This window comes from Pipistrellus kuhlii, unplaced genomic scaffold (assembly GCF_014108245.1).
Source record: "Pipistrellus kuhlii isolate mPipKuh1 unplaced genomic scaffold, mPipKuh1.p scaffold_m20_p_5, whole genome shotgun sequence".
NCBI classification, from domain to species: domain Eukaryota; kingdom Metazoa; phylum Chordata; class Mammalia; order Chiroptera; family Vespertilionidae; genus Pipistrellus; species Pipistrellus kuhlii.
The window spans coordinates 82171381-82195357 of record NW_023425551.1 but is presented as its reverse complement, the minus strand read 5'-3'; the positions used below and the strand labels follow the sequence as shown (position 1 = coordinate 82195357).

At 51.0% G+C, this 23977-nt stretch overlaps 2 protein-coding genes across 2 annotated transcripts; one reads left to right on the top strand and one right to left on the bottom strand.

Moving 5' to 3' along the window:
• Positions 1 to 228: 228 nt before the first annotated feature.
• On the bottom strand, positions 229 to 13806 carry LOC118706033 (RLA class II histocompatibility antigen, DP alpha-1 chain). The gene is given in 9 exon segments (XM_045573164.1): positions 229 to 306; positions 1592 to 1737; positions 2191 to 2214; positions 2217 to 2438; positions 2441 to 2470; positions 2758 to 2796; positions 2799 to 2837; positions 2840 to 3001; positions 13682 to 13806. Coding segments are annotated over 9 exon segments (804 nt in total). The 5' UTR covers positions 13746 to 13806.
• A 2842-nt stretch (positions 13807 to 16648) lies between these two features.
• Positions 16649 to 23485, top strand: LOC118705675 (HLA class II histocompatibility antigen, DP beta 1 chain). Its single transcript, XM_036414706.2, is given in 7 exon segments — positions 16649 to 16801; positions 21651 to 21911; positions 22591 to 22623; positions 22626 to 22679; positions 22682 to 22738; positions 22741 to 22869; positions 23348 to 23485. Coding segments are annotated over 7 exon segments (771 nt in total). The 5' UTR covers positions 16649 to 16701; the 3' UTR covers position 23485.
• Positions 23486 to 23977: the final 492 nt, after the last annotated feature.

Here is a 23977-nt window from a genome sequence, read left to right as displayed (position 1 = left end):
GGGCCGCAGTGTGGAGCCCGGGAGAGGCCCTGGGCTGCGGCCCGCCTGCCGCACGGGCAGCCTGGCAGGGAGACACCGGGCAGCCGGGCTCGGAGACTCCGAGACCATGCGGCGTCACCACACTTCAAACCTCATCTTTTATTGACATCTGTCTACAGGGGGCCTCGGCAGGCTGCCAAGGGCCAGAGGTCACAGACAGGCCTCAGTCACTGATGTGAACACAGAGGCTCAAAGGGCCTGAGCTTTAAAGCAGGCCTGACCCTGCTGTCTCCCCTCAGCCCTCTTCTGCCACCGACAGCCTGTCACCTGCGGTAGGACAAACAGTGGGGTTAGGGCACCCCATGGGCACTGACCCTCTTCCTCTCTCACCCCCTTCCCTGCCTCCCCCCCTTCCCTGCCTCCCCTGCTTCCCTGCCTCCCGCTCCCTTCCCTGCCTCCCCCCCTTCCCTGCCTCCCGCTCCCTTCCCTGCCTCCCCTGCTTCCCTGCCTCCCCCCCTTCCCTGCCTCCTGCCCAGGCTGGCGGTGGGGGTCCCAGCAGGTGTTGCTGCCGCAGGGCAGGCGGGTGAGAAGCCAGGCGCCCAGGGAGAGCCCTTCCCCCTCTCCAGCTCTCCCCAGACGGTGACGCCCACCAGTGAGACCAGTGGACGGAGGCGGGTGGAGAGGGAGGAGGGCGGGGCAGTGAGAGGCTGCCCTTAGGGGCTCCAAGGACCGTCTACACTGCGGCCAGCGGGCACCGTGCTGCTGCCTCCTCCCGAAGCCGCTCCCTCTGGGATGAAAGCTCTCACCGCTCCTGCCTCTGCGGCCTGGGCCCACGCTGCGCAGCGAGGAGGTGCCTGGCCCCGGCGCCTGCTCCCGCCGCGTGTCCCGCCGCTGGTCTGGGCCGCTGGGCGCCCGCACAGACCCTTCCCAGCACCTGCCCCAGCACCCCAGGGGGCCTGGCCGATCACACGCCGCCTCTCAGTGGTCCCCCTGGAAGCCACATCACTGCCTACACTTCCCCAAGCACACCGCGTGGCTGCACCAGCTCCAGATGAGGTGCCATCTTCGAGGTAGAAAGTGTCCAGTGGGTACCTACTGCTTACGTAATAAGTTACTCTTCTATAAGAGACAGGTGCTGAGCACCCACTGTGTGCCAGGAGCTGTGCATTATGGGAAAAAGGAGCCCCACTTCCTGAAAAGCTTTAAGTGTGTGCTGCTCAAACCAGAGCCTCTGGGGTGCTGCAGCGTTTGCTCTCCTGGCGAGAACTTACTGGTCACGGCCGTGCTGACACTCACGGGTGCACATCCATGTCGCGTGTTTCCTACGTGTCTGACACCCAGAACCAAAGTGGCTCCGTCACCTGCCAGGAGCCCTTGCCAAACTTCACTCACGAGCAACTCCTGTGAGCCCTGAGCTGCCCAGCCCAGGCGACCGGCTGGCGCCTCTGCCGCAGTCCGGCCGGCAGCCCGCAGACACAGCCGTTTCTCCTCTCCAGAGCCCACCGCGGGGCTGGCTCCTACGTGCCTGGGGCAGCGGGCCCTGGTGAGGACACAGCCCCCCAGCGCCCGCCTCCCCTTTCCACTGAGCCCCTGCCCGCCCCCGGGGACTCACAGGGGCCCCTGCACCCCGGGGACTGTCAGGCCGCCTGCTCCTCAGGGCGATGGAGACGGCCACGATCCCCGCCAGGCCCACCAGCAGGCCCAGGGCACACACCACCGTCTCTGCTGTCTCGGGCACCTGGATGGGCTCCTGGGCCTCTGGGCACAGAGGAAAGATGAAGTCAGAGGTGTGGAGAGCAGGAGCAGGCCTTGGGTGTGGGCTTTAAGGGGCCCTGGCAGTGTGCCCAGCGGTTAGAGTGCCGTCCGGCGCACCGAAGCGCCTCAGGTTCCATGCCTGGTCACGGCACACGCCTGGGTGGCGGCTTCATTCCCGCCCACCCCCCGTCGGGTGCGTGCAGGAGGCAGCCAGGCTGTGTCTGTCTCACATCAATGTTTCTCTCTCCCCCTCCCTCCCATGCTCTCTGAAAAGCAATGGAAAAAAATACCCTCATGTGAGAATTGAAAAAAAAAAAAAAGTTAGAACCCATGAGATGGTGGCTGGGCAGAGTGACGATACACCACGGGATAAGGAAAGCCAGAGAGCAGGTGTGGAGGCGAGGGGTGCTGGGCCAGAGACGGTGCAGGGACGGTGTTGCGGGTGCGGCCCCGTACCCCAGTGCCCGGGGAGCGGCCGGCCAGGCCCCAGTGCTCCACCTGGCAGGCGTAGAGGTCCTCGGCCGAGGGCACGAAGGTCAGGTAGTGGAACCTGTGGAAGCTGAACTCCGCGCTGGGCAGGAAGATGGTCTCGGCCATGCCCTCCGTCACCGCCCGCCCATTGCGCAGCCAGGTCACATTGAGCGCGGGCGGGAAGAATTTGTCCACGTGGCAGTTGAGGGTGTTGGGCTGGCCCAGCTCCACAGCTCCTTGGTAAACACCGTCACCTCGGGGGGCTCTGAGGGGGACAGCCCTGGTGAGCCTGGGCCTCCGGCTGCCTCTAAGGGTCCACCTGGGGCCCAGTGTTCTCCAATTAGGGGTCATCCCTCTCAGGGCCCCCCCCCCTTCTACCCCCAGGGCGCCCAGATCAGAGTCACGGCTTCTTGTGCCCCTGACCCGGCCGCCCTCAGCCCGGCCTCTTCCTCGAATAGGAGGGCAGTGCCTCCTCTGACCCTCACGGGGCCACCACAAGTGGGCTCCGGGCCCCCACCTGCCAGGCTGAGGGATGAGCAAGGGTAAGAGAACCATTCATGGTGCTGGTGTGGTTGGCCCGCTGGCTCAGGTGTCCAGGTTCTTTCTTGCCATGGCGATGTCAGCAAGCCCCTCCGAGCATCGTAGTCGAAGGTGTGGATAAACCCCGGCAGCCGCCAGACCGTCTCCTTCCTGTCCAGGTCCACGTAGAACTGCTCATCCCCGTCAAACTGGAACATGTACTCCCCAGACAGGCTGTGCGTCTGCACAAACTCCGCATACGTTGACACGTGGTCGGCTGCAGGCAGCGCAAGGAGGGAGGTTGGCGGACGAGTGAATAAGCAGGAAAAGTAAACCGAGCACAGAAAGCCAGCAGATAAAGGAACATTACTGGGAACATGAAGGAGTAACACAGAACACGAGAAGTGCACAATGAAAGAAGAGAACTGGGGAAAACAATGAGAGAAACTACTATCTAAAATTCGGGTTGTTGCCCTAACCGGTTTGATTCAGTGGATAGAGCGTCGGCCTGCGGACTCAAGGGTCCCAGGTTCAATTCTGGTCAAGGGCACGTACCTTGGTTGCGAGCACATTTCCGATGGGGAGTGTGCAAGAGGCAGCTGGTTGATGTTTCTCTCTCATCGATATTTCTAATTCTCTATTCCTTTCCCTTCCTCTCTGTAAAAAATCAATAAAATAGCCAAAACTGGTTTGGCTTAGTGGATAGAGCGTCGGTCTGCAGACTGAAAGGTCCCAGGTTCGATTCCGGTCAAGGGCATGTACATTAGTTGCAGACACATCCCCGGTAGGGTGTGTGCAGGAGGCAGCTGATCGATGTTTCTCTCTCATCGATGTTTCTAGCTTTCTATCCCTCTCCCTTCCTCTCTGTTAAAAATCAATAAAATATATTTTTAAATCAATAAAATATATTTTATTTTATTTTTTTTAAATATATTTTATTGATTTTTTACAGAGAGGAAGGGAGAGAGATAGAGAGCTAGAAACGTCGATGAGAGAGAAACATCGACCAGCTGCCTCTTGCACACCCCTACCGGGAATATGCCCGCAACCAAGGTACATGCCCTTGACCGGAATCGAACCCGGGACCCTTCAGTCCACAGACCGACGCTCTACCACTGAGCCAAACCGGTTTCGGCGAATAAAATATATTTTAAAAAATAAAATAAAATTCAGGTTGTTTCTCTTGTTCCTGAAGACTTAAGCATTGCTATGAGAGAGAAATATCGACCAGCTGCCTCTTGCACACCCCCCCCCCGCTGGGGATGTGCCCGCAACCTACGTATATGCCCCTGACCGGAATCGAACCTGGGACCTTTCAATCCGCAGACCAACGCTCTACCACTGAGCCAAACCGGTTTCGGCGGGTTCTTTTTCTTTTTGCTCTTTTGATTGGGTGTTTGTTTTTTTTTTGCTTCCTCATATTTCAAATTGTTGATTTTATTCTCAGAAACCTCTACTCTACTGTAAGTCCTTCTCGGTTGCCAGTTCAATTCCCAGTCCGGGCACATGCCTGGATGTGGAGCTGATTTCTGGCAGGGGACATGTAGGAGGCAGCTGATCGATGTTTCTCTCTCTCTCTCTACAGGACACCTACTACACAAGGCCACTCTACCAACTCAAGAGGACATAGCAACTCTACCCAATACATAGAAACAAACACAGGGAGGCAGCCAAAATGCAGAGGCAAAGAAACAGGTCACAAATGAAAGAAATGGAAGCAAGCAAACTACTGAATACAGAGTACAAAACAATGCTTATAAAGTTACTCAGTGATTTTTTTAAATATATTTTTTATTGATTTTACACAGAGAGGAATTGAGAGGGATGGAGAGTTAGAAATGTTGATGAGAGAGAAACATCGACCAGCTGCCTCTTGCCCACCCCCGACTGGGGATGTGCCAGCAACCAACGTACATGCCCTTGACCAGAATCGAACCCGGGACCTTTCAGTCCACAGGCCGACGCTCTATCCACTGAGCCAAACCGGTTTCGGCAAGTTATTCAGTGATCTTAATGTGAGCTTCAAGGGAAATGTGAGCTTCAAGGGACTTAGTGAGACTTTTAGGATCTTAGTGAGAATTTCAGACATGAAAAGTGACCAGTTAGAAATTAAGCATACACTAACTGAAATAAAGAATAATTTACAGTAGAGTAGAGGTTTCTGAAAATCAAATCAATTTGAAATATGAGGAAGCAAAAAAAAACAAAAAAAAACACCCAATCAAAAGAGCAAAAAGAAAAAATAATCCAAAAATATGAAGATAGTGTAAGGAGCCTCTGGGACAACTTCAAGCATACCAAAATTCACATTATGGGGGGAGTGGCAGAAAATATCCAAAGTGATGAATAGCAAGAAGCTATAACCAAGATTACTCTACCCAGCCAAACTATCATTCAGAACTGAAGGTCAGATAAAGAACTTCACAGACAAGAAAAAGCTAAAGAAGTTCATCACCACCAAACCAGTATTACATGAAATGTCAAAGGGTGTTCTTTAATAAGAGGAAGAAGAAGAAAAAGAAGAACAAAAATATGAACAATACAATGGCAATAAATACATATCTATCAACAATTGAATCTAAAAATTAAAAAAAAAGGAAATCTAATGAACAGAATACATTGGTGAATAAAATAGAATCAGAGGCATGGAAATGGAACAGACTGGTGAAGGAGGTGGTGTTGGGGGCGGGAAGAGAGTAAACAAAGATCTTATATGCATATATGCATTACCTATGGACACTGACAACAGGGTTGCGAAGACCTGGGGCAGGGCAGGAACCGGGTGGAGGGAGGCAATGGGGAAGAGGGGGGCGAAGGAGGGGAGGGACATCTGTAATACTCTCAACAATAAAGATTTTTAAAAATAAGAAAAAGGCCAAAACCAGTTTGGCTCAGTGGATAGAGTGTCAGCCTGCGGACTCAAAGGTCCCAGGTTCGATTCCGGCCAAAGGCATGTACCCAGTAGGGGGTGTGCAGGAGGCAGCTGATTGATGTTTCTCTCTCATTGATGTTTCTAGCTCTCTATCCCTCTCCCTTCCTCTCTGTAAAATAAATTAATAAAATATATTTTAAAAATAAAAATTTAAAAAATTTAAAAAGGTAGGTTATGTAATTTTGTTCATAATAAGGCAGAATAGTAAGGAGCTAGAAAAATTCCCAGGCAAATGGAATGGGGAAACTGAGATAAGATAATTAAATGAGACCAAACAATTTGAACAACTTATAGCCAGCTAGTGAATCGGAGGACCTTACCTTCCCCAACCAAGAACACTTGAGAGAAAACGGTGTATACCTCTCCTCCCTAACCAGAGAATACATAGCTTGTCACCCCGGTCACGGAGATAGAGGACAGAGACCTAATTAACGCCATCTGTGCCAGCCAAACCCAAGGACAGATGAAGTCAGGAAACAAATGATAAAAGCCTGATTAGAGCCAGACAAACCCAAGATAAAAGTAAAACAGTAAAACAAACCAAAGAATAATCCCAGACTCCTTATCAGCTCATTTTGATGCATCAGCATATTAAAAACGCACATGGAAAGCTGATGAATATTCTGCTGAAACCCTCCCTCAGATTCTCACCTGCAGAAGAGAGAGAAAAAGGGTGCCCAGAGTATGCCCATGTCCTTTCTTGGGCATGAACTTTTTACTTTCTTTCTCCTAAAATCTAAGGGTCCCCAGGAGACTTGCAACCAGGGGAGAAATGGGCAGCAGCAGCTTGTCCTGGACTAACCCCTGATCCTGTCTCCAAGGCCCCTTTTCTCTGATTTTCTTTTAAATGAATTAATTATTTTAAAATATTTATTGTTGAGAGTATTACAGATCTTTTTTCACCCCATTGTCCCCCTCCACCTGTCCACCCCACCTGAGACCTTCACGACCCTGTTCTCTGTTCCCATAGGTAAGGCCTATATGCATATAAGACCTTTGGTTTATCTTTCCCACCCACCTCCAATTTCCCCTCCCTCTGAGATTCAGCAGTCTATTCCATTTCCATGCCTCTGATTCTATTTTATTCATCAGTTTAATTTGTTCATTAGATTTCTTGTTCATTCTTTTGATTTTTAGGTATGTATTTATTGCTATTTTATTGTTCATGTTTTGTTTTGTTTTTCTTCTCTTCCTCCTTTTTTTTTTTTTTTTTTTTTTTTTTAAGAGAATTTGAATCACAGTTGCACATTCTAAGGCAAAAAATCCAGTGGAGTATTTTAATTTGTTTATTTCTTGTTGTTAATCCTCACCTGAGGATATTATTCCATTAATTTTTAGGGAGGGTGGAAGAGAAACAATGTGAGATAAACTCATCGATTGGTTGCCTCCTGCATGTGCCTTGACCAGGGCCCGAGCTGTGAAGGAGCCTGCAACCCAGGTATGTGCCCTTGACTAGAATCGAACCCGGGACCCTTCTTTCTCTTCTTAAAGAATACCCTTCAACATTTCTTATATTATTGGTTTGATGGTGGTGAAATCCTTTAGCTTTTTCTTGTCTGTGAAGCTCTTTATCTGACCTTCAGTTCTAAATGATAGCTTTGCTGAGTAGAGTAATCTTGGTTGTAGGTCCTTGCTATTCATCACTTTGCCTATTTTTTGCCATTCCCACATTTTTTTTAATATATTTTATTAATTTTCCACAGAGAGGAAGGGAGAGGGATAGAGAGCTAGAAATGTCGATGAGAGAGAAACATTGACCAGCTGCCTCCTGCACACCTCCTTGAACCTGGGACCTTTCAGTCTGCAGACCGACGCTCTGTCCACTGAGCCAAACCAGTTTTGGCCATTCCCACATTTCTATTGCAAAATCAGCTGACAGTCCTATCGGTGCTCTCTTGAAATAACTAACATCTTCCCTCTTTCTGCTTTTAAGATTCTCTCTTTGTCTTTAACTCTTAGTATTTTAATTATGATGAGTCTTGGTATGGTCCTCTTTGAGTTCCTCTTGTTTGGGACTCTCTGTGCTTCCTAGACTTGTAAGTCTATTTCTTTCACCAGGAAGGGGAAGTTTCCTGTCATTATTTCATCAAATAAGTTTTCAATATCTTGCTCTCTCTCTTCTCTTTATGACACCCCATAATGCAAATGTTGATACATTTGAAGTTATCCCAGAGGGTCCTTACACTATCTTCATGTTTTTGGATTCTTTGGGGGATTCTTTTTGCTCTTCTGATTGGGTATTTTTTGCTTCCTCATATTCCAAATTTTTTATTTGATTCTCAGAATCCTCTACTGTTGTATTCCTGTAAATTATTCTTTATTTCAGTTAGTGTATGCTTAATTTTTGACAGGTCCTTCTCTGTGTCTTTGACATTCTCACTAAGATCCTGAAAGTCTCACTAAATCCCTTGATGCTCTCTTTAATTCTCTTGAAGGTCTCATTAAATCCCTTGAAACTTTCATTAAGAACCTTGAGCAATCTTTTAAACATTGTTTTTAACTCTGTATCTGTAGTTTGCTTGCTTCCATTTCATTTAGTTCTTTTTCTGGAGATTTCTTCCATTTCTTTAATTTGTGATATGTTTCTTTGTCTCTGCATTCTGGCTGCTTCCCTGTGTTTGTTTCTATGTATTCAATGTAGGGCTGCTATGTCTCCTGGAGTTGATAGAGTGGTCTTGTGCAGTAGGTGTCCTGTAGAGCCCAGTAGCTCGCCTCCCTAGTCACCTGATCTGGCACTTTAGGTGTGCCCTGTGTGGGCTGGGTGCACAGGCTTGTAGTTGAGTCTTTTTTGTTTCGTTTTGTTTTTATTGATTTTAGAAAGGAAGGAAGAGGGAGAGAGAGCTAGAAACATCAATGATGAGAGAGAATCATTGATTGGCTGCCTTCTGTCCACCACCAACTAGGAATCAAGCCCACAACCCAGGCATGTACCCTTGAGTGGAAATGATCCCAGGATCCCTCAGTCCACAGTCTGATGCTCTATCCACTGAGCCAAACCAGTTAGGGTGTAATTGAGTCTTGATTGCTGTTGGCATCGCTGGGAGGAATTGACCTCCTGGCCAATTGGCCGTGAGGACCAGCTGCAGCTACAGTGGAAGAGCTGCTGTGCAGGAGACACCCCTATGGATCAGGACTTGCTTCAGGGGGGCTTTGGTGCTCAATGAGTCTGCCCCTTGTGTGTGTTGCTTGTGGATGTGTAGATTTGTAATCTGGAATGGTCTGAAGCAGGCTGCACTGGCTCTTAGGTCTCCAGGAAGGTGCAAAGTCAGCCAATACCTGGGGCACCTGGCAGGAGCTACAGAGCATCCTGCAGATGGTTGTTACTTGCATTGGGGTAGGACAGTGGTTGGCAAACCGTGACTTGGGAGCCACATGCGGCTCTTTGGCCCTTTGAGTGTTTGCTCTTCCACAAAATACCACGTGCAGACGTGCACATACAGTGCGATTGAAACTTCGTGGCCCATGCGCAGAAGTTGGTTTTTGGCCTGGGCGAGTCTATTTTGAAGAAGTGAAGTTAGAAGACTCAAGGGGACAAAGAGCCGCGTGTGGCTTGCAAGACGCAGTTTGCTGACCACTGGGCTAGGAAATGCCCAAGGGAGACCCAGCTATGAGGCAAGGCTGGTGTTGGGTCCTGGACCTTTTATTGATAGGTTTGGGACATGCTGACTCCAGGTGCTGTTTGTTTAAGAGATTTTAGCAAAGTCTGAAGCCTGAGCTAGAACAGGCCATTCATATGGAAAAGCTGCTGCAAACAGCTTGGGTGGGGCTGCAAATTGGATGGAGTGGGGTCTCAGGGAGTCACCAGGGCAGAGCAAACAGTGTGAGCCATGCTGATGGAAATTCAGATATGGCTGCCTGTGAGCTCAGTGACAGGAGAGGTCCCAGCACAGGAACAATGACTCCTGTGAGCACTCCTCTCTGGGAGAAAGCCGCCCCCAAGTTTCTACCCCAATGCCAGACAGTCCAGTTCCTCCCCGTATGCTCCCAGGTTCCCAGAAAGATGCCACCAGGCTCTGGGGCTCAGAGGAAGCGAGACTGTGTAAGTTCGTATGTGGGCCCCTTAATAGGAACATCTAGGACTTCAGCAGCCTCTATGTTACTCAGCCATAATCCCCTCTGTTTTCAGTCTCCAAAGTTATAGGAACTTCTCTTCCTAGCCCTGGAAGCTTGGGCTGGGGGTCTGGTGTGGGGCTGGAACTTCTGCTTCTCCTGGGAGGCCTTGGAGATATCAGCCCTCCCAATTAAAAACACAAAACAGCCGAAACCGGTTTGGCTCAATGGATAGAGCGTTGGCTTGGGGACTGAAGGGTCCCGGGTTCGATTCCTGTCAAGGGCATGTATCTTGGTTGTGGGCATATCCCCAGTGGGGGGTGTGCAAGGCAGCTGATCGATGACTCTCTCTCATCGATGTTTCTAACTCTGTATCTCTCTCCCTTCCTCTCTGTACAAAATCAATAAAATATATTTTTTTAAAAACAAAACAAAAAAAATCACACAAAACAAACAACTCTGCAAGTGAGTGTTGGACAAGCCCGTTCTGCAGCTCTGCCCCTCCTCCCAGTGTCAGTGTGCTTTCTTCTTTAGTTCTCTAGTTGTAGGACTTCCATTCAGCCAGCTTTAGGGTGGTTCTGAATGACGGTTGTTGTGCATTTTAGTTACAATTTTGATGTGGTTGTGGGAAATACAGGCATTACCTACATCGCCATCTGGGTTCTCCTCTCTGATTTTCCAGTGAGCTGACAGCAGCCCCACCTTGACTTAGCTCTTTCACTGTGACTGTGACTTCCCAGTGAGCCGACAGCAGCCGCTCCTCGGCTCACTGTAACATTTCTAGAAAACCAAAGCAGCCCAGCCTCGGCTCTCTCCGTTGCTTCTCCTACGCCAAGTCCTCCCTTTGTTCCCAGCGTTAATAAGCACACTCTCTGCATCACCTGGATTTGTGTTGTGAAATCTTCCTGCTCAAGTCAAGAACCCACACACACCCAGGGGCATAGCTCAGTGGTTCGTCGTCAACCTATGAACTAGGACAGTGGTCGGCAAACTCATTCGTCAACAGAGCCAAATAGCAACAGTACAACGATTGAAATTTCTTTTGAGAGTAAAATTTTTTAAACTTCTTCTAATGCCACTGCTTCAAAATAGACCCAGGTCGTGGTATTTTATGGAAGAGCCACACTCAATGAGCCAAAGAGCCGCATGTGGCTCAAGAGCCGCAATTTGCCGACCACAGAAGTAGGAGGTCATGGTTCAAATCCCAATCAGGGCACATGCCCGGGTTGTGAGATCGATCCCCAGTGTGGGCATGCAAGAGGCAGCTGATCAATGATTCTCTCTCATCATTGATGTTTCTATCTCTTTCCCACTCCCTTCCTCGCTGAAATCAATAAAAATATATTTTAAATAAAAAAAGAGCCCACACACTACACCCCCATCTGAGGCAGACCCTCTCTGGGCCTGGGCCCTGTTCAGTAATAAAAACACTTTTATATTAGGCATATTAAAATTAAAACTATTAATATTCATACAACATTCACAAATTTTCTTGTTGAATTTGTGGCTAAGTATAGTTTCAATTGGAAATAAAAATTGTTGCATTTAAAATATCTATGGGATATTTTCTGGCAACAGGAAAATCTATTAGTCTTACAGTAAAACAATAAAAGTGACAGCGTTTGGGGTTAAGAGAGACAGAGGGACTCAGGGGAAATGACACTACGGGGTTCAGTGGCTTAGCTCCCTAGTTAAAGATTCCCACCCACCACTCCAATACGTGGGCAACAATTCTCTCTTTCGATGCTCCTGGTGGCAGGACTCATGGTCAGTGAAAGAATTCACTGAATTTAGTGGCTAGAGAACTGCTCACCTACAGAGAAGAGAAACAGCACAGACTGGCCGAATGGATGAGTCTGTCCACCTTAGGATGTTTCATCTTTATCATTTTCACAAATTCTTAAAGCTGAAGTTCTGTGCATTTTAAAGCAAGCATGTTAATTTTCATTCAGTAAAAGAGAGAGAGTGAGAGAGAGAAAACAAAACCTTAGAACATTTGTTGTGCAGCTCCACTCCCCGGGGACTAAGGAGACAACTCAGAAGATGTGGTCCTTGTCCTCTGCTGCTTGGAATCCAAAGAATGAGGAAGACGGAGAAAAGCCATCGCTGGGCACACAGACCAGTGCTGAGGGACACGGGCACACAGCTGCTGCCCGCGAGCAAGCGGGGAGCATCCGCGGCAAATGAGAAATGAGCAGGGCTGCTGGGGCTGGTGTCACCGGGTTAGGGACGCAGAGAACAGGCAATGGCATCGCCCAGCAGAAGACAGGGCTCGGGAGTGGAGAGGTGAAAAAGCCTGGAGAAGTGCAGGGTCGGTGTGAGGGGCGCATGGTGGCCTGGCCTGTGTGCTGAGCAGCATTTGGGCTGATCCCACAGCCCCTGGGAAGTGATGGAAAGCTCTCAATCAAGAGAGTGACGTGGCCCTGGCCGGTTTGCTCAGTGAATAGAGCGTCAATGTGCAGACTGAAGGGTCCCAGGTTCGATGCCGGTCAAGGGCACATGTCCGGGTTGAGGGCTCAATCCCCAGTGTGGAGTGTGCAGGAGGCAACTGAGCAATGATTCTCTCTCATCATTGATGTTTCTATCTCTCTCTCCCCTTCTCACTTCCTCTCTAAAATCAATAAAATATATTTAAAGAGAGAGAGAGAGACATGGTCAGATTTGTACTAGGAGGTGGCAACAGCGGGGAAGATGGACTGGGGGAGGCCATGTGAAAGCAAGACCGGTAGGACTCGGACAATCAGGTGAGAAGTGGCCGGGTGGTGGGGCAGGAACACAGGGGGATGGAGGAGAGCAGGTGGGTCTGAAAGGCAGTAGGAGATGAGAAGCCACGGGGATCAGTAGATGATGGGATGGGAGGAGGGATAGGAAGACCCTTGAGTGGAGAACTGTGGCATCTGACAAGGCAATGAAGGTAAGGACATGATGGAGAGACGAGAAAGTGTTCTGTTTGGGACAGGCTGAGTTTGAATTGCAGGGGACAGTGTGGTGTGGATTTGAGGGAGGCTGAAACAAGCAGGTGGGTCTTGGGTTAGACTGGGTTAGACTGGGCTAGACTGGGCTAGGAGCCTTCTGGCAGGAGAAGTTATACGTTTGGATTGGGTCACCCAAGAAAGGTACAGGAAGTCCTAACAGCAGGGTCTGGGTGTGCAGTCCCATGTCCTGGCAACGTGGACATTTTTAAAAGGCTGAATAGGCTGAAACCGGTTTGGCTCAATGGATAGAGTGTCGGCCTGCAGACTGAAAGGTCCCAGGTTCGATTCCAGTCAGGGGCATGTACATTGGTTACGGGCATGACCAGTGCAGGAGGCAGCTGGTCCATGTTTCTCTCTCATCGATGTTTCTAGCTCTCTATCCCTCTCCCTTCCTCTCTGTGGAAAATCAATAAAATATATATTTTTTAAATTAAATAAATAAAAATAAATAAATAAAAGGCTGAACAGGACAGGCTTAAAGGGCAGGAAGAAAAGAAAAAGTGTGCTCATAAGAGACGGGGATCGAGAGAAAAGTTCTAGGAAGGCGGAAGTGGTCACTGCACACATGACGAACCACACAGGTAAGGTGCACGGAGAAGTGGAGCTGGTTTGTTGTTCGGAGGCCACCAGAGATGGGTGGGCAGTGGGCAGACATGGCAGACTCCTGTTTTAAGAGGTTTTCCTTGGAAATGTGAGAGAGACAGACAGAGACAAAGACAGAGACAGAGACAGAGACAGAGACAGAGACAGACTGTCCGGAGGAGGATGCAGAACTGTGGCTCTTCCGTCACCAATGCTGTGACGTGAGGCTCAGGAGACGTTTATTAATCCCCCTTGAGCCTCTGTTTTTCTAAAATGAGACTAATAAGCACCTTCCTGAAAAGGTGGTCGTGAAAATGAAGTGAGGTTTGGCACTTGGTAGGTGCTCATAGACGGTTATTGCTGTTGTTAGGAGAGCAAGAAAAGATGACCTCACCCGCTCTGCCCACTGAGCACTCACCCCTGATGGCCCCAGTCCCCCAGGGGCTCAGCAGGACAGCCAGGGCGACAGCCGGCAGGAGCATGGCTCTGGTCTGGCTCCTCTGTGCTCAGGTGCCTCTGCAGTGGCCACCTGGGCCAGACAGCGAGGAGAAAGGAGGCGGCAGGCGGGAGGGGCTGGCTCCGGCTGCCCTCCCCCTGCGAGGGAGAGGGTGGGGAGGCAGCCTGAGGGGCTCACCAACCAGACCACCTGGGAAGAGGAAAGAAGACACAGGCCTACTGGGAGAGGCGGTGGGAGAGCTGTCAGGACCAGCATGTGGGATTGGGGCTAAGAGGAGGACTGCTGAAAGGAGACATGAGCACTTTCCTTTTATTTTTTAAATTGCTTTGTTGTTGTTAATCCTCACATGAGGATATTTTTCCCATTGATTTTTTTAATTTTTATTTTATTTTTTTAAATGTATTATTTTATTTATTTATTTTTTAATATATTTTATTGATATTTTACAGACAGGAAGGGAGAGAGATAGAGAGCTAGAAACGTCGATGAGAGAGAAACATCGACCAGCTGCCTCTTGCACACCACCCACTGGGGATGTGCCCGCAACCAAGGTACATGCCCTTGATTGGAATCGAACCCGGGACCCTTCAGTCCCCAAGCTGACGCTCTATCCATTGAGCCAAACCGGTTTCGGCTCCATTGATTCTTTTTTTTTTTAAAGAGAGAAGGGGAGGAAGAAAGAGGGAGAGGGAGAGGGAAAGAGAGAGAGAGATTGAAAGAGAGAGAGAGAGAGAGAAAGAGAGAGAGAGAGAGAGATTGAAAGAGAGAGAGAGAGAGAGAGACATTGATTGGTTGCCTCCCACACAAGGTACATGCCCTTGATGGGGAATCCACCCTTCGGTGTGTGGGCCGATGCTCTAACCACTTAGCAAAGCAGCCGGGGCGTAATCACCTTCCTTTTGGTGGGGTGCCTGGAAATGTCATTGAAGTTTACCATGAGTGTTTTTATTTGTAGTGATGTTTTTTGGCATGGATTTTTTTTTTTTTCAGAATTTTACATTGAAATTAATGTCATGTAAAAATTAATTTGATTGTTATCAAATGATATTATTTTTATCATTTTATACCCTTGATAATTCTAGAAAAAGTCTTTGATTATTCCAAACATAAAGAGAAAGCAATATTTTATTGTTTAATTTCTAGTTATTACTCTTATTTCTTCTTCATACAATACTGTGGTGGTATAAGTCACCTTTTTAAAAATCTTATTTTTAAGAATAATTTCTCTAATCATTTCACATTAAGTCTAATGGTATATCTTTCCTTTATATTCTCTGTTTTATTACAGAGAGGTTTGAAACTATAATAAAGGGGAATGGAGCTTCCATAAATTTCTCTGGTATTTATTGTAAAACTAGAGGCCAGGGCATGAAAATTCATGCACTGGAGGGGGGGTCCCTCAGCCTGGCCTGCCCCCTCTTATAGTCCAGAGCCCTCAGGGGCAAGAGGTGACCAGGGGAAGGCAATGCCCCATCACACCTCTGCTGCTGCCACTGCCGGCAGCACAAGCCTCAGCTGCCCTGGTTACCTCAGCCTCAGGCAGCCCTGGGCGGCTGGGGGACTGAGGGTACTGGGCACTGCCATCTTGTGGCTCTGGGCGCCCCCCATCTTTGAGGGTGTGACAGTCAATTAGCATATTCCCTCCTTATTGGCTATGGGCATTGCCATCTTTGTGATGGTGTGACAGTCAATTTGCACATTCCCTCTTTATTATATGGGATAGTAGAGTTTCTATTATTGGATTAAACAATGTGTTGTATTGATTAAAGAGTTTGTGGGGGTCTGAACTAACCTAGCATTGTAATAATTAACATCGCTTGATACCTTCCCATGGGCAAGGCTCTGCTTTAGAGAGGATCCCAATTAGTCCTCCAATAAACCAGCGGCATAGGCACCACAGTATTCTCTGTCCCAGAGAGAGGAACGGAGTCCTGGTGCTCCAACAGCTTGGCCCTGGCTTTGGCCTGGGGGCAGGAGGCAGCCGGCGGGCTTCCCAGCGGGGAGGTTTCGAGCCGCCCCGAGTCTGACCCTGAGTCTGACCGCTTCACCGGAACGTCCTGGTCCCAGCAGCAAACCTAACTCCAGTTACCAGATGTGCTTTCACTCAGTGTCGGCATTTTAATAAGGTCCTTAGTAAGCTGGTGGGGAATTAGATTCTTTTGTCATTTTCTCTCTGAAGTTTGTGCAGGGGGGAGGGGGGATGTTCACCTCATTTTAAGAACTATATGTAAATTAGTTTTGGGGGGTTATTTGGCATTAAAACTTTACCCCCCAAAATATACTGAATTGCAAGAAAAGGATGGTCCTTAGAACATCATTGGTCTATTCACACTCTCTCAGATCCTCAAGTTTCTCAGGCATTTTACTTGACTGTTCTCACTCACCTGTACAGAGTTACGGAGAAGGCAGCGCTACCATCCCCACCTCAAACGTGAAGAACGTGGCCCAGGAAGGACAAGAAGAGCTGCCCAGAGCTAGGCCTGCCTGGTGCTAGGTCAGAGGCCCCTTCCTGCCCTGTGCGGGAGGCAGGCAGGCCTCTGCGGGGAGGACACAGCCCTCCCATGGCTGCACCGAGCTCTGCGGGACAGTCCAGCCCCCGCCCTGTAACTGCTCAGGCCTGCCCACCCCCAGAACTCGTCATACGGGGGTGGTGGGAGGAGGGGGCCGAGGCAGGACTGGCCTGCTGGTGTCTGCTCCCCAGCAAAGGAAGCACAGAAACAAGCCCAAGACTCACCCAGATCCTCACACGAGGACCTTACCTCACTGTCCTCAGTGGCCCTCACACCCTGATGGGTCCTGTGCTTTCCCCGCCCTCTGCCTGGAGGGACAGGCCTGTTCCTCAGTTCCCTTTCTGGAATCTGGCCACGCCCAGGGGGCAGGGCTGTCCTGGCTCAGGGACTCTGATACTGGAGGAGGGAGGCCCACCCAGTGCGCTCTGCTCCTTCTGCGGATCTCCGGCCAGGCCTTCCCCGGGACCCAGGATGGTGGTCCCGCAGGCTGCTGGGGTCCCCTGCATGGCCGCTCTGATGGTGCTCTTGGTGATGTTGGGCTCCCCTTGGGCTCAGGGCAGTGACACCCCAGGTAAGTGCAGAGCCGCTGCTCATGGGGGGCCTGGCTCAGGGGAGTGACGGGGGCAAGGGGAGGGGGCATCCCAGGTGGGCCCAATCCACAGAGGCTGTGAGGGCCCGACATCATCCAGGGGCCACACTGCCCCCCAGAGGCTCCCTGTTGATCCAACACGAAAGAGCTGAGGGCATGGGTTTGTGGATCTTGCTGGAAACTCCTTGGTTGAGATGGCCAGGAGACACAGAGGTAAATGAAAAACAAGCCAAGGCACTTCAGATCCTCACTCTTTTCATGAGGACATCAGACTGATAGGTCAAAGCAAAGCTGCGGACTGGACACAGTCTGACCATGGTTGTATCTGGAAGGAGTGATCATCCTACTGGACAGACAGGGGTGGAAATTCAGGCCATTTCATAGCTGGTTCACATTTCTGTTCCTGCTGGACACAATGTGCCTGAGGCCAGGAGTGGCTTCGGGGGGCACGGCCCTCAGAGGGTTAGGGTGACATTCCAGCATCGGAGACCAGAACGGGGATCCCAGGTCACACAGCCAAATGCGCTCTGGCAGAGGCCCTTCCGCAGGACCAGGCCAGAGAGGAAGCGGAAGCAGGAAATGGCCCCTTTGGTTCCAGCTCTCCACCGGGCCCAGCCAGCAGAACAGGGAACCACCAACCGAGTGGTGTATGTTAAAATCCCCACCCTCGCCATCCCCACCCATAAGCCAGTCATTCTTCTCCCTAAGAATCAGGTCCCTCAGCGTCTTCCCCAACTTCTAGGGCCAACAGCATTTAGAACTCCCAAAGCCACCTGCTCAAACCCTCCCCACTGCACCCACGTCTCAGACAGAAGGAAAGAGAGATTTCTGTGTGGGAGTCTCTCTCTTTTCCGTGTCAGCACAGAAAAGGAGCGGGTCCAGTTCCTGAGTGAAGGCAGCTGGGGATTAAAAAATAAAAGATAGAGACCAGGTAGAAAGACAGAAGCAAAGCTGGGAGCCAGGCAGGACACCATCCTCTCTGATGGAGGGACAGGGACCCCCAGCCCACGCAGCCCATTTATTTATATAATCCCAAATATCAGGAAGTATCACCAAAATTAGGGTCAAAGGAGCTTATTTGCATTCTTGAGTAGGCCCCAGCATTCCTGGTGCTTGCCTGGATTTACATATCAAAGCCCGCTACAGCTGACACTTGGGCAAAGGTAAAAAGTCAGCACGGACAACATGTCTGCCTTTTGGGGGAAAGCATGTTCCCAGGGCGTGGCTCTGCCTATCGCCTGGAGTTCAGCTGAAATAATTAAAGAAATGCCCATGTGCCTCCCAGGGGGCCCTCACCGTTCTGACATGCGCACTCAGGTGGGCAGAGACTGGCCGGGCCGCTCAGCTGTGGGGCTGTGCCTGCAGGTGAGAGGAGAAGTGGGGCGTGTGGGTCAGAGCAGGGCCCTGGGAGCAGCTGGGAGATGGGACGTGAGAGGGGAGGCGGGCAGGAGGCACAGAAGGCCTCTGGCAGGTGGACAGCGGTGGACGGCGGGCGATGAGTGCACTGCAGTACGGCGGGCTTCTTTGGGGCGAGCAGTGAGCAGCGTGGGAGTGGGGGTGGGGAGGCCAAGGGGTTCGGGTCAGTAAGAGGCAGGAGATGAGTGTGCACCGTGTGAGGGCCGGCTGGGGAGGGGACGGGCCCAGAGCTTTCCCACCAATCGATGCTGAGGAGCTCGCTGCGGGTGAGATGTGGGGTCCGGGCACAGGGCACCAGTGGGGTGGACAGAGCCCTCCGCTTCCTTCTTCTTCCCACTCCCCTGGGTGTCTGCACCTTCCCCCAGAGCCGGGAAAGAGGGGGTGAGACAAACCTCAGCATCCAGCATGAGTTAATAAACTCCTGTGTGAGCGTTCAGCTGGGCCAGGGCAGCCCTTGGAGTCATTCTGCACAGGCCAGGCTTCTCTTGTCTCCAGACCTCACAGCTCAGGGGGGAGGGCTCTCGCCCCCAGTGAGACAGACACTGTGCTCCAGCCTTCCTTTACCTGTCTTATGTCGTCTTAGGGGTAGTCCTTTCAGAGAAGCGGATAGAACATTCCCTTTTCGAGGTGGACAGGTGGGGACGCCAAGAGGGTGCTGTTTGTCCGGGCACACAGCTGGGCTGCCTTCCTCAGACCGGAGTCGTCACTTACTCCTAGCACTGTCTGCTCGGAAGAGATGGGCTACTTTACAGACGCTGTCAGGCTTTACTCTGGAAAGCTCAGATGTTTCCGAGAGTTTCACAAACTCTAATATTTTCACACACAAAAAAACGCAGCTTTGAGAGACCCTTGTGTGACATTCCTGTGCGTTGCAAATTAGATTTTATGAGGGAGGGGAAAGTCAATTGCTTTTAAAAAAAGAAAAAAATTCAAACCACTCTTCAGGACCAACAGAAATGTGTCCTGTCTGGCAAGCAGGTGCGAGCCCTGTTAGTGGGACAGGAAACAGAGTTAGAGGCAGGGAATGGAGCAGGGAGGCAGGTGACGACAGATGCCACAGAGGCCCCACCCTGGATGGGCCAGGGACTCGGGCTGAGGGCAGGCACTGGGCACAGAGACAGGTCGGGAGGTCGGAGAGGAATGAGCGCAGCTGGAACCCCGTGGGCTAAACGTCGTGGGTGTCGCCGAGGCTGGTGTGGCGGCTCCTGACCCCAGCTTTAAGCTGGGGCAAGAGGAACACTGAGGGAAGACGGGGACGCTGACCAGCTCACCCAGATCAATCCTGGCCAGCTCTGCAGTGACAGAGACATGGCAGGCCCCCCACACCCTCCTCCTGCTGCTCCTGGAACCTCAAGGTTCCTTGACAGCCACTCGGGGCAGCTCCTGAGCTCAGCCCTGCCCTGACGTGGTGAGCCTCGGGGTGACATCTTCTGATTCTTTCCTTCCGCCTCTGGGCAGCATTGCCCTCATTTCTGTGGTCTGGGAAGTCCTGTGATAAATTCCACCTGCAGTTTCCATTTATGATACATTTTAAGTCATGTGGAGGAGCTGCACCCTAAGACTCCTTCAGTAGACATCCCCCAACTGGCAGGCAGCCAGCCATTTGTAATCAGTTGTCTCCGGCCATTGTCATGAGCAAGAAGAGCAAAGATGGAGGTATCACACCTCCTATTTCAAAATATATCAAAAGCTACAATAACCAAAACAGTATGGTACCAGCATAAAAACAGACATGTAGAGCCATAGAAAGAAATGGAGAACCCAGAAATAATTTACACATCTACAGTCAGCTGATGTCAACAAGAGTGCCAAGAACACCCTTTGGGGAAAGGTCAGTCTCTGTATCCACCCGCAGAAAATCATGAAATGACCTTCACCTCTCACCATATGCAAAAATCCACTCAGAGTGGGCTAACGACGTAAACATCAGACCTGAAACCATAAAACTCCTAGAAGAAAACATAGAGTTAAAGCTTCTTTTTTTATTTTTATTTTTTATTTTTTTAATATATTTTATTGATTTTGTACAGAGAGGAAGGGAGAGAGATAGAGAGTTAGAAACATCGATGAGGGAGAGTCATCGATCAGCTGCCTCTTACACACCCCCTACTGGGGATATGCCCGCAACCAAGGTACATGCCCTTGACCGGAATCGAACCCGGGACCCCTCAGTCCCCAAGCTGACGCTCTATCCACTGAGCCAAACTGGTTTAGGCAAAGCTTTTTTTTTTTTTTTTTTTTTTAATGTTTTTTATTGATTTTTTACAGAGAGGAAGGGAGAGGGATAGAGCGTTAGAAACATCTATGAGAAACATCGATCAGCTGCCTCCTGCACACCTCCTACTGGGGATGTGCTCCCAACCAAGGCACATGCCCTTGACTGGAATATAACCTGGGACCTTTCAGTCTTCAGGCCGACGCTCTATCCACTGAGCCACACCAGTTAGGGCAGAGTTACAGCTTCTTGACATTGGTCTGGGCAATGATTTTTGGATATGACACTATCTCCATTTTAGATACTATGAGTCTATTTCTATTCCCTGTCTACTAACTTATTAGTGATACCCTCTGCTTAACAGAAGTATTAAATTTTAATGTAATACATTTTATTATATTTTCCCCTTATCTTAAAGAATAAAAAGCTAATACACAAACTGACCAAACAGCAGAACAGCTGGTTACTATGACACACACTGACCACCGGAGGCAGACGCTCAATGCAGGAGCTGCCCCCTGGTGGTCAGTGTGCTCCCACATGGGAGCTCCACTCAGCCAGAAGCAGGCTCACAGCTGGTGAGCACAGCAGCGGCAGCCAGGAGAGCTTTTCCTGCCTCTGCAGCAATGGGACATCCCCCAAGGGCTCCCAGACTGTGAGAGGGCGCAGGCCAGGTTGAGGGCCCTCCCCCGCAAGTGCATGAATTCCATGCACTGGGTCTCTAGAGTTCTTACATTTGCTTAAGAAATGCTTCCTCGCCCCCATGTTCATAACTGTATTCACCTGTGCCTTCTCATATTTACCGTAGAATCTACTATTAATATTTATGTTTAGGTTTTTAATCCTTCCGGGGTCCAGGTTTTGATGTTAAGTACAGATCTAGATTTTTCCCCTTCATAGCTAAGCCAGTTTCCTCAACCCCATCTGCTGAGCGACTCCCTTTGTTGAGTGTTAAATCCCGTATGTTCACAAACTCTGAGCCTCTGTTCTGTTTCAGATCACCGTTGGTAAATTTTGTGATTCTGTAGGATTTCTTTATTTACTTTACTTTTTTTAGAAAGGGAGATAGAAACATCAATGATGAGAGAGAATCACTGATGAGCTGCCTCCTGCACGCCCCCTGCTGGGGATTGAGCCTCAACAGCGAAGGGCGCGGCCGGTGGGCAGCCCACTGAGCCGCCTGGTCCTTCTGGCTCTCAGAGGTCCGCGTGTACCAGCGGAGGAGCGACTGCTAGTTCAACGGGACGCACCGCTTCCTGGAGCGATACGTGTACAACAGAGACGTGTTCGTGCAGTTCGACAGCATCGTGGGCGTGTTCGTGGCTGCGACCGAGCTGGGGCGCACAACGGCCAGGAACTGGAACATACAGAGGGAGTTCCTGGAGCTGCGGCAGGGCGCGGTGGACGCGGTGTGCAGACACAACTTCGAGCTGGACAGGGCCTTCACCCTGGAGCGCAGAGGTGGGGTGCGGGGCGGGCCGGCTGGGTGGGCTGGGGGCAGAGGAGGGCGGCTCTCCTTCCCATCTCCAAGCCCCAGTCCCAGGCCGGCGGCCGGAACCCAAAGGGCTGAGCCGGGCGCAGGGGCCAGAGCACATGGGGAAGGGCAGGCTCCTGGCTGGTCCAACAGGAAAGAGCTGAGGGCATGGGTGTGTGAAGCTTGCCCTGGTGAGATGGCCAGGAGACACAGGTAAGAGAAAAACAAGCCAAGGCACTTCAGTCCCTCACCTCTTTTCATGAGGACATCAGGCTGACAGACCAAAGCAAGGCTGCGGACTGGACAGTCTGACTCCACGGTTGTGTCTGGAAGGAGTGACCATCCTATTGGACAGGCGGGGGTGGAAATTCAAGCCGTTTCATAGCTGGTTCACATTTCCTTTCTCAACATTAGTTACCGCCGCCTACGTTTCTGGAGAAAGGGCCAAATTTGACCCTCTCTTCTCTGCTCTTCCTGATTCGTGTATGACAGGCTGTCCTTGGGACATTGCAACTTTATTGTTTCCCTGCACCGTTCCCCATATTCGGCCTCCAAGTAGCTTAACAGATGAAATCCTTCAGCCTCTAAAGTCCATTTGCCAGAAACCTGCTAAACGCACTGCGTTAACTGTCTGCGTCGTCACAAGATCCTTTTTCCCGCTCCCAGTCCAGCCGAAGGTGAACGTGTCCCCCTCCAAGAGGGGGCCCTGCAGCTCCCCAACCTGCTTGTCTGCCGCGTGACCGACTTCTACCCGGCCACGTTCAAGTCCGCTGGTTCCTGAACGGACAGGAGGAGACAGCGGGCGTCATGTCCACCACCTGATCCACAACGGGGACTGGACCTTCCAGATCCTGGTGATGCTGGAGATGGTGCCCCAGCGGGGGCATGTGTACCCCTGCCGGGTGGAGCACCCCAGCCTGGACGGCGCAGTCACTGTGGAGTGGAGTGAGTCCCTCTGGGCTCCAGGCTCTGGGCTCCTCTCCCTGCCCCCCGGGGTCACGCCCCCATGTGCCCTCACCATCCCCTAGCTGTAGTCTAGGTTGGAGCAGCAGGGATGTGCTGCATTTCTCCCTGCCCTGGGTGGGGACGGGGAGAGAGAGAGAGCTAAAGAACCTGTCCTTGTCAGGAAAGAACCACCTTCACGACCTGGCCCTCAGCCTGGGACCCGGCCTCTCCCTCTGTCTCCCTCCTGTCCCTGTCCTTGGACTTCACGGGTTGACCAAAACACCCGCCTCCTGTGGGTGTCACAGCATGAGGCCCAGAACTTTGGGGTGCTTTCCACATCTACTCCGTCCCCACAGTGGTTCCAGGCTCCACCTGTCCTCCCGCTCCCCTCCACAGCACCAGATCAGGCTCCGGGTGTCGGGGGGCGGGGGGGGCTGTGGCAGGTGGAGGGAGACTGGCCCCGGTCCCTCCTTCCCAGAGGCCCAGTCCGATTCTGCCCGGAGCAAGATGCTGGCTGGAGTCGGGGGCTTCGTGCTGGGGCTCCTCACCGCCGTGGTAAGCATCACTCTCCGCTTCCGAGGCCAGCGAGGTAAGAACCTTCTGGAAAGCAGTTGATATTGCCCTTCCACTGTCTCAGTCAGTGAAGTTGAGGCAGAAAAGCAAATGACAGAGCGCATGAGGCCAGTGGAATCGGATTCGGGTCAGGGACAGCAGCGTGTGGGGGAAAGGCGCTTGGGTTGAGATCCTGGCCCCGCAGCACCCCTGAGGCTGCTGCCCTGCTGCCTGGCCAGCAGGCGCTCCCACTGGGCCAGCTCAAGTCTCCAGATTGTGCTGCTGTCACTCCCAGCGATGTGGGCGTGGGATGCCAATGTCTGTGCCTGTCTAAGATGCTGTTGCTCTTTACTTCTCAATCATTAAATCCAACTTCTTTCCCTTCCCTTTCAGGATAACAATGACCTCAGCCAACAGGTAGTGCCTCTGCTCCTTTCCTCCCTCTTGGGGGGCAATCCATTCCATTGCCAATGAGTTTGGGAGCATTCATGAGCATCTGTGTCCTAGGAGGTGCCCTTAGCCTGTGAAACCTCCGGGGCTGTCCCACTTTCTCAGG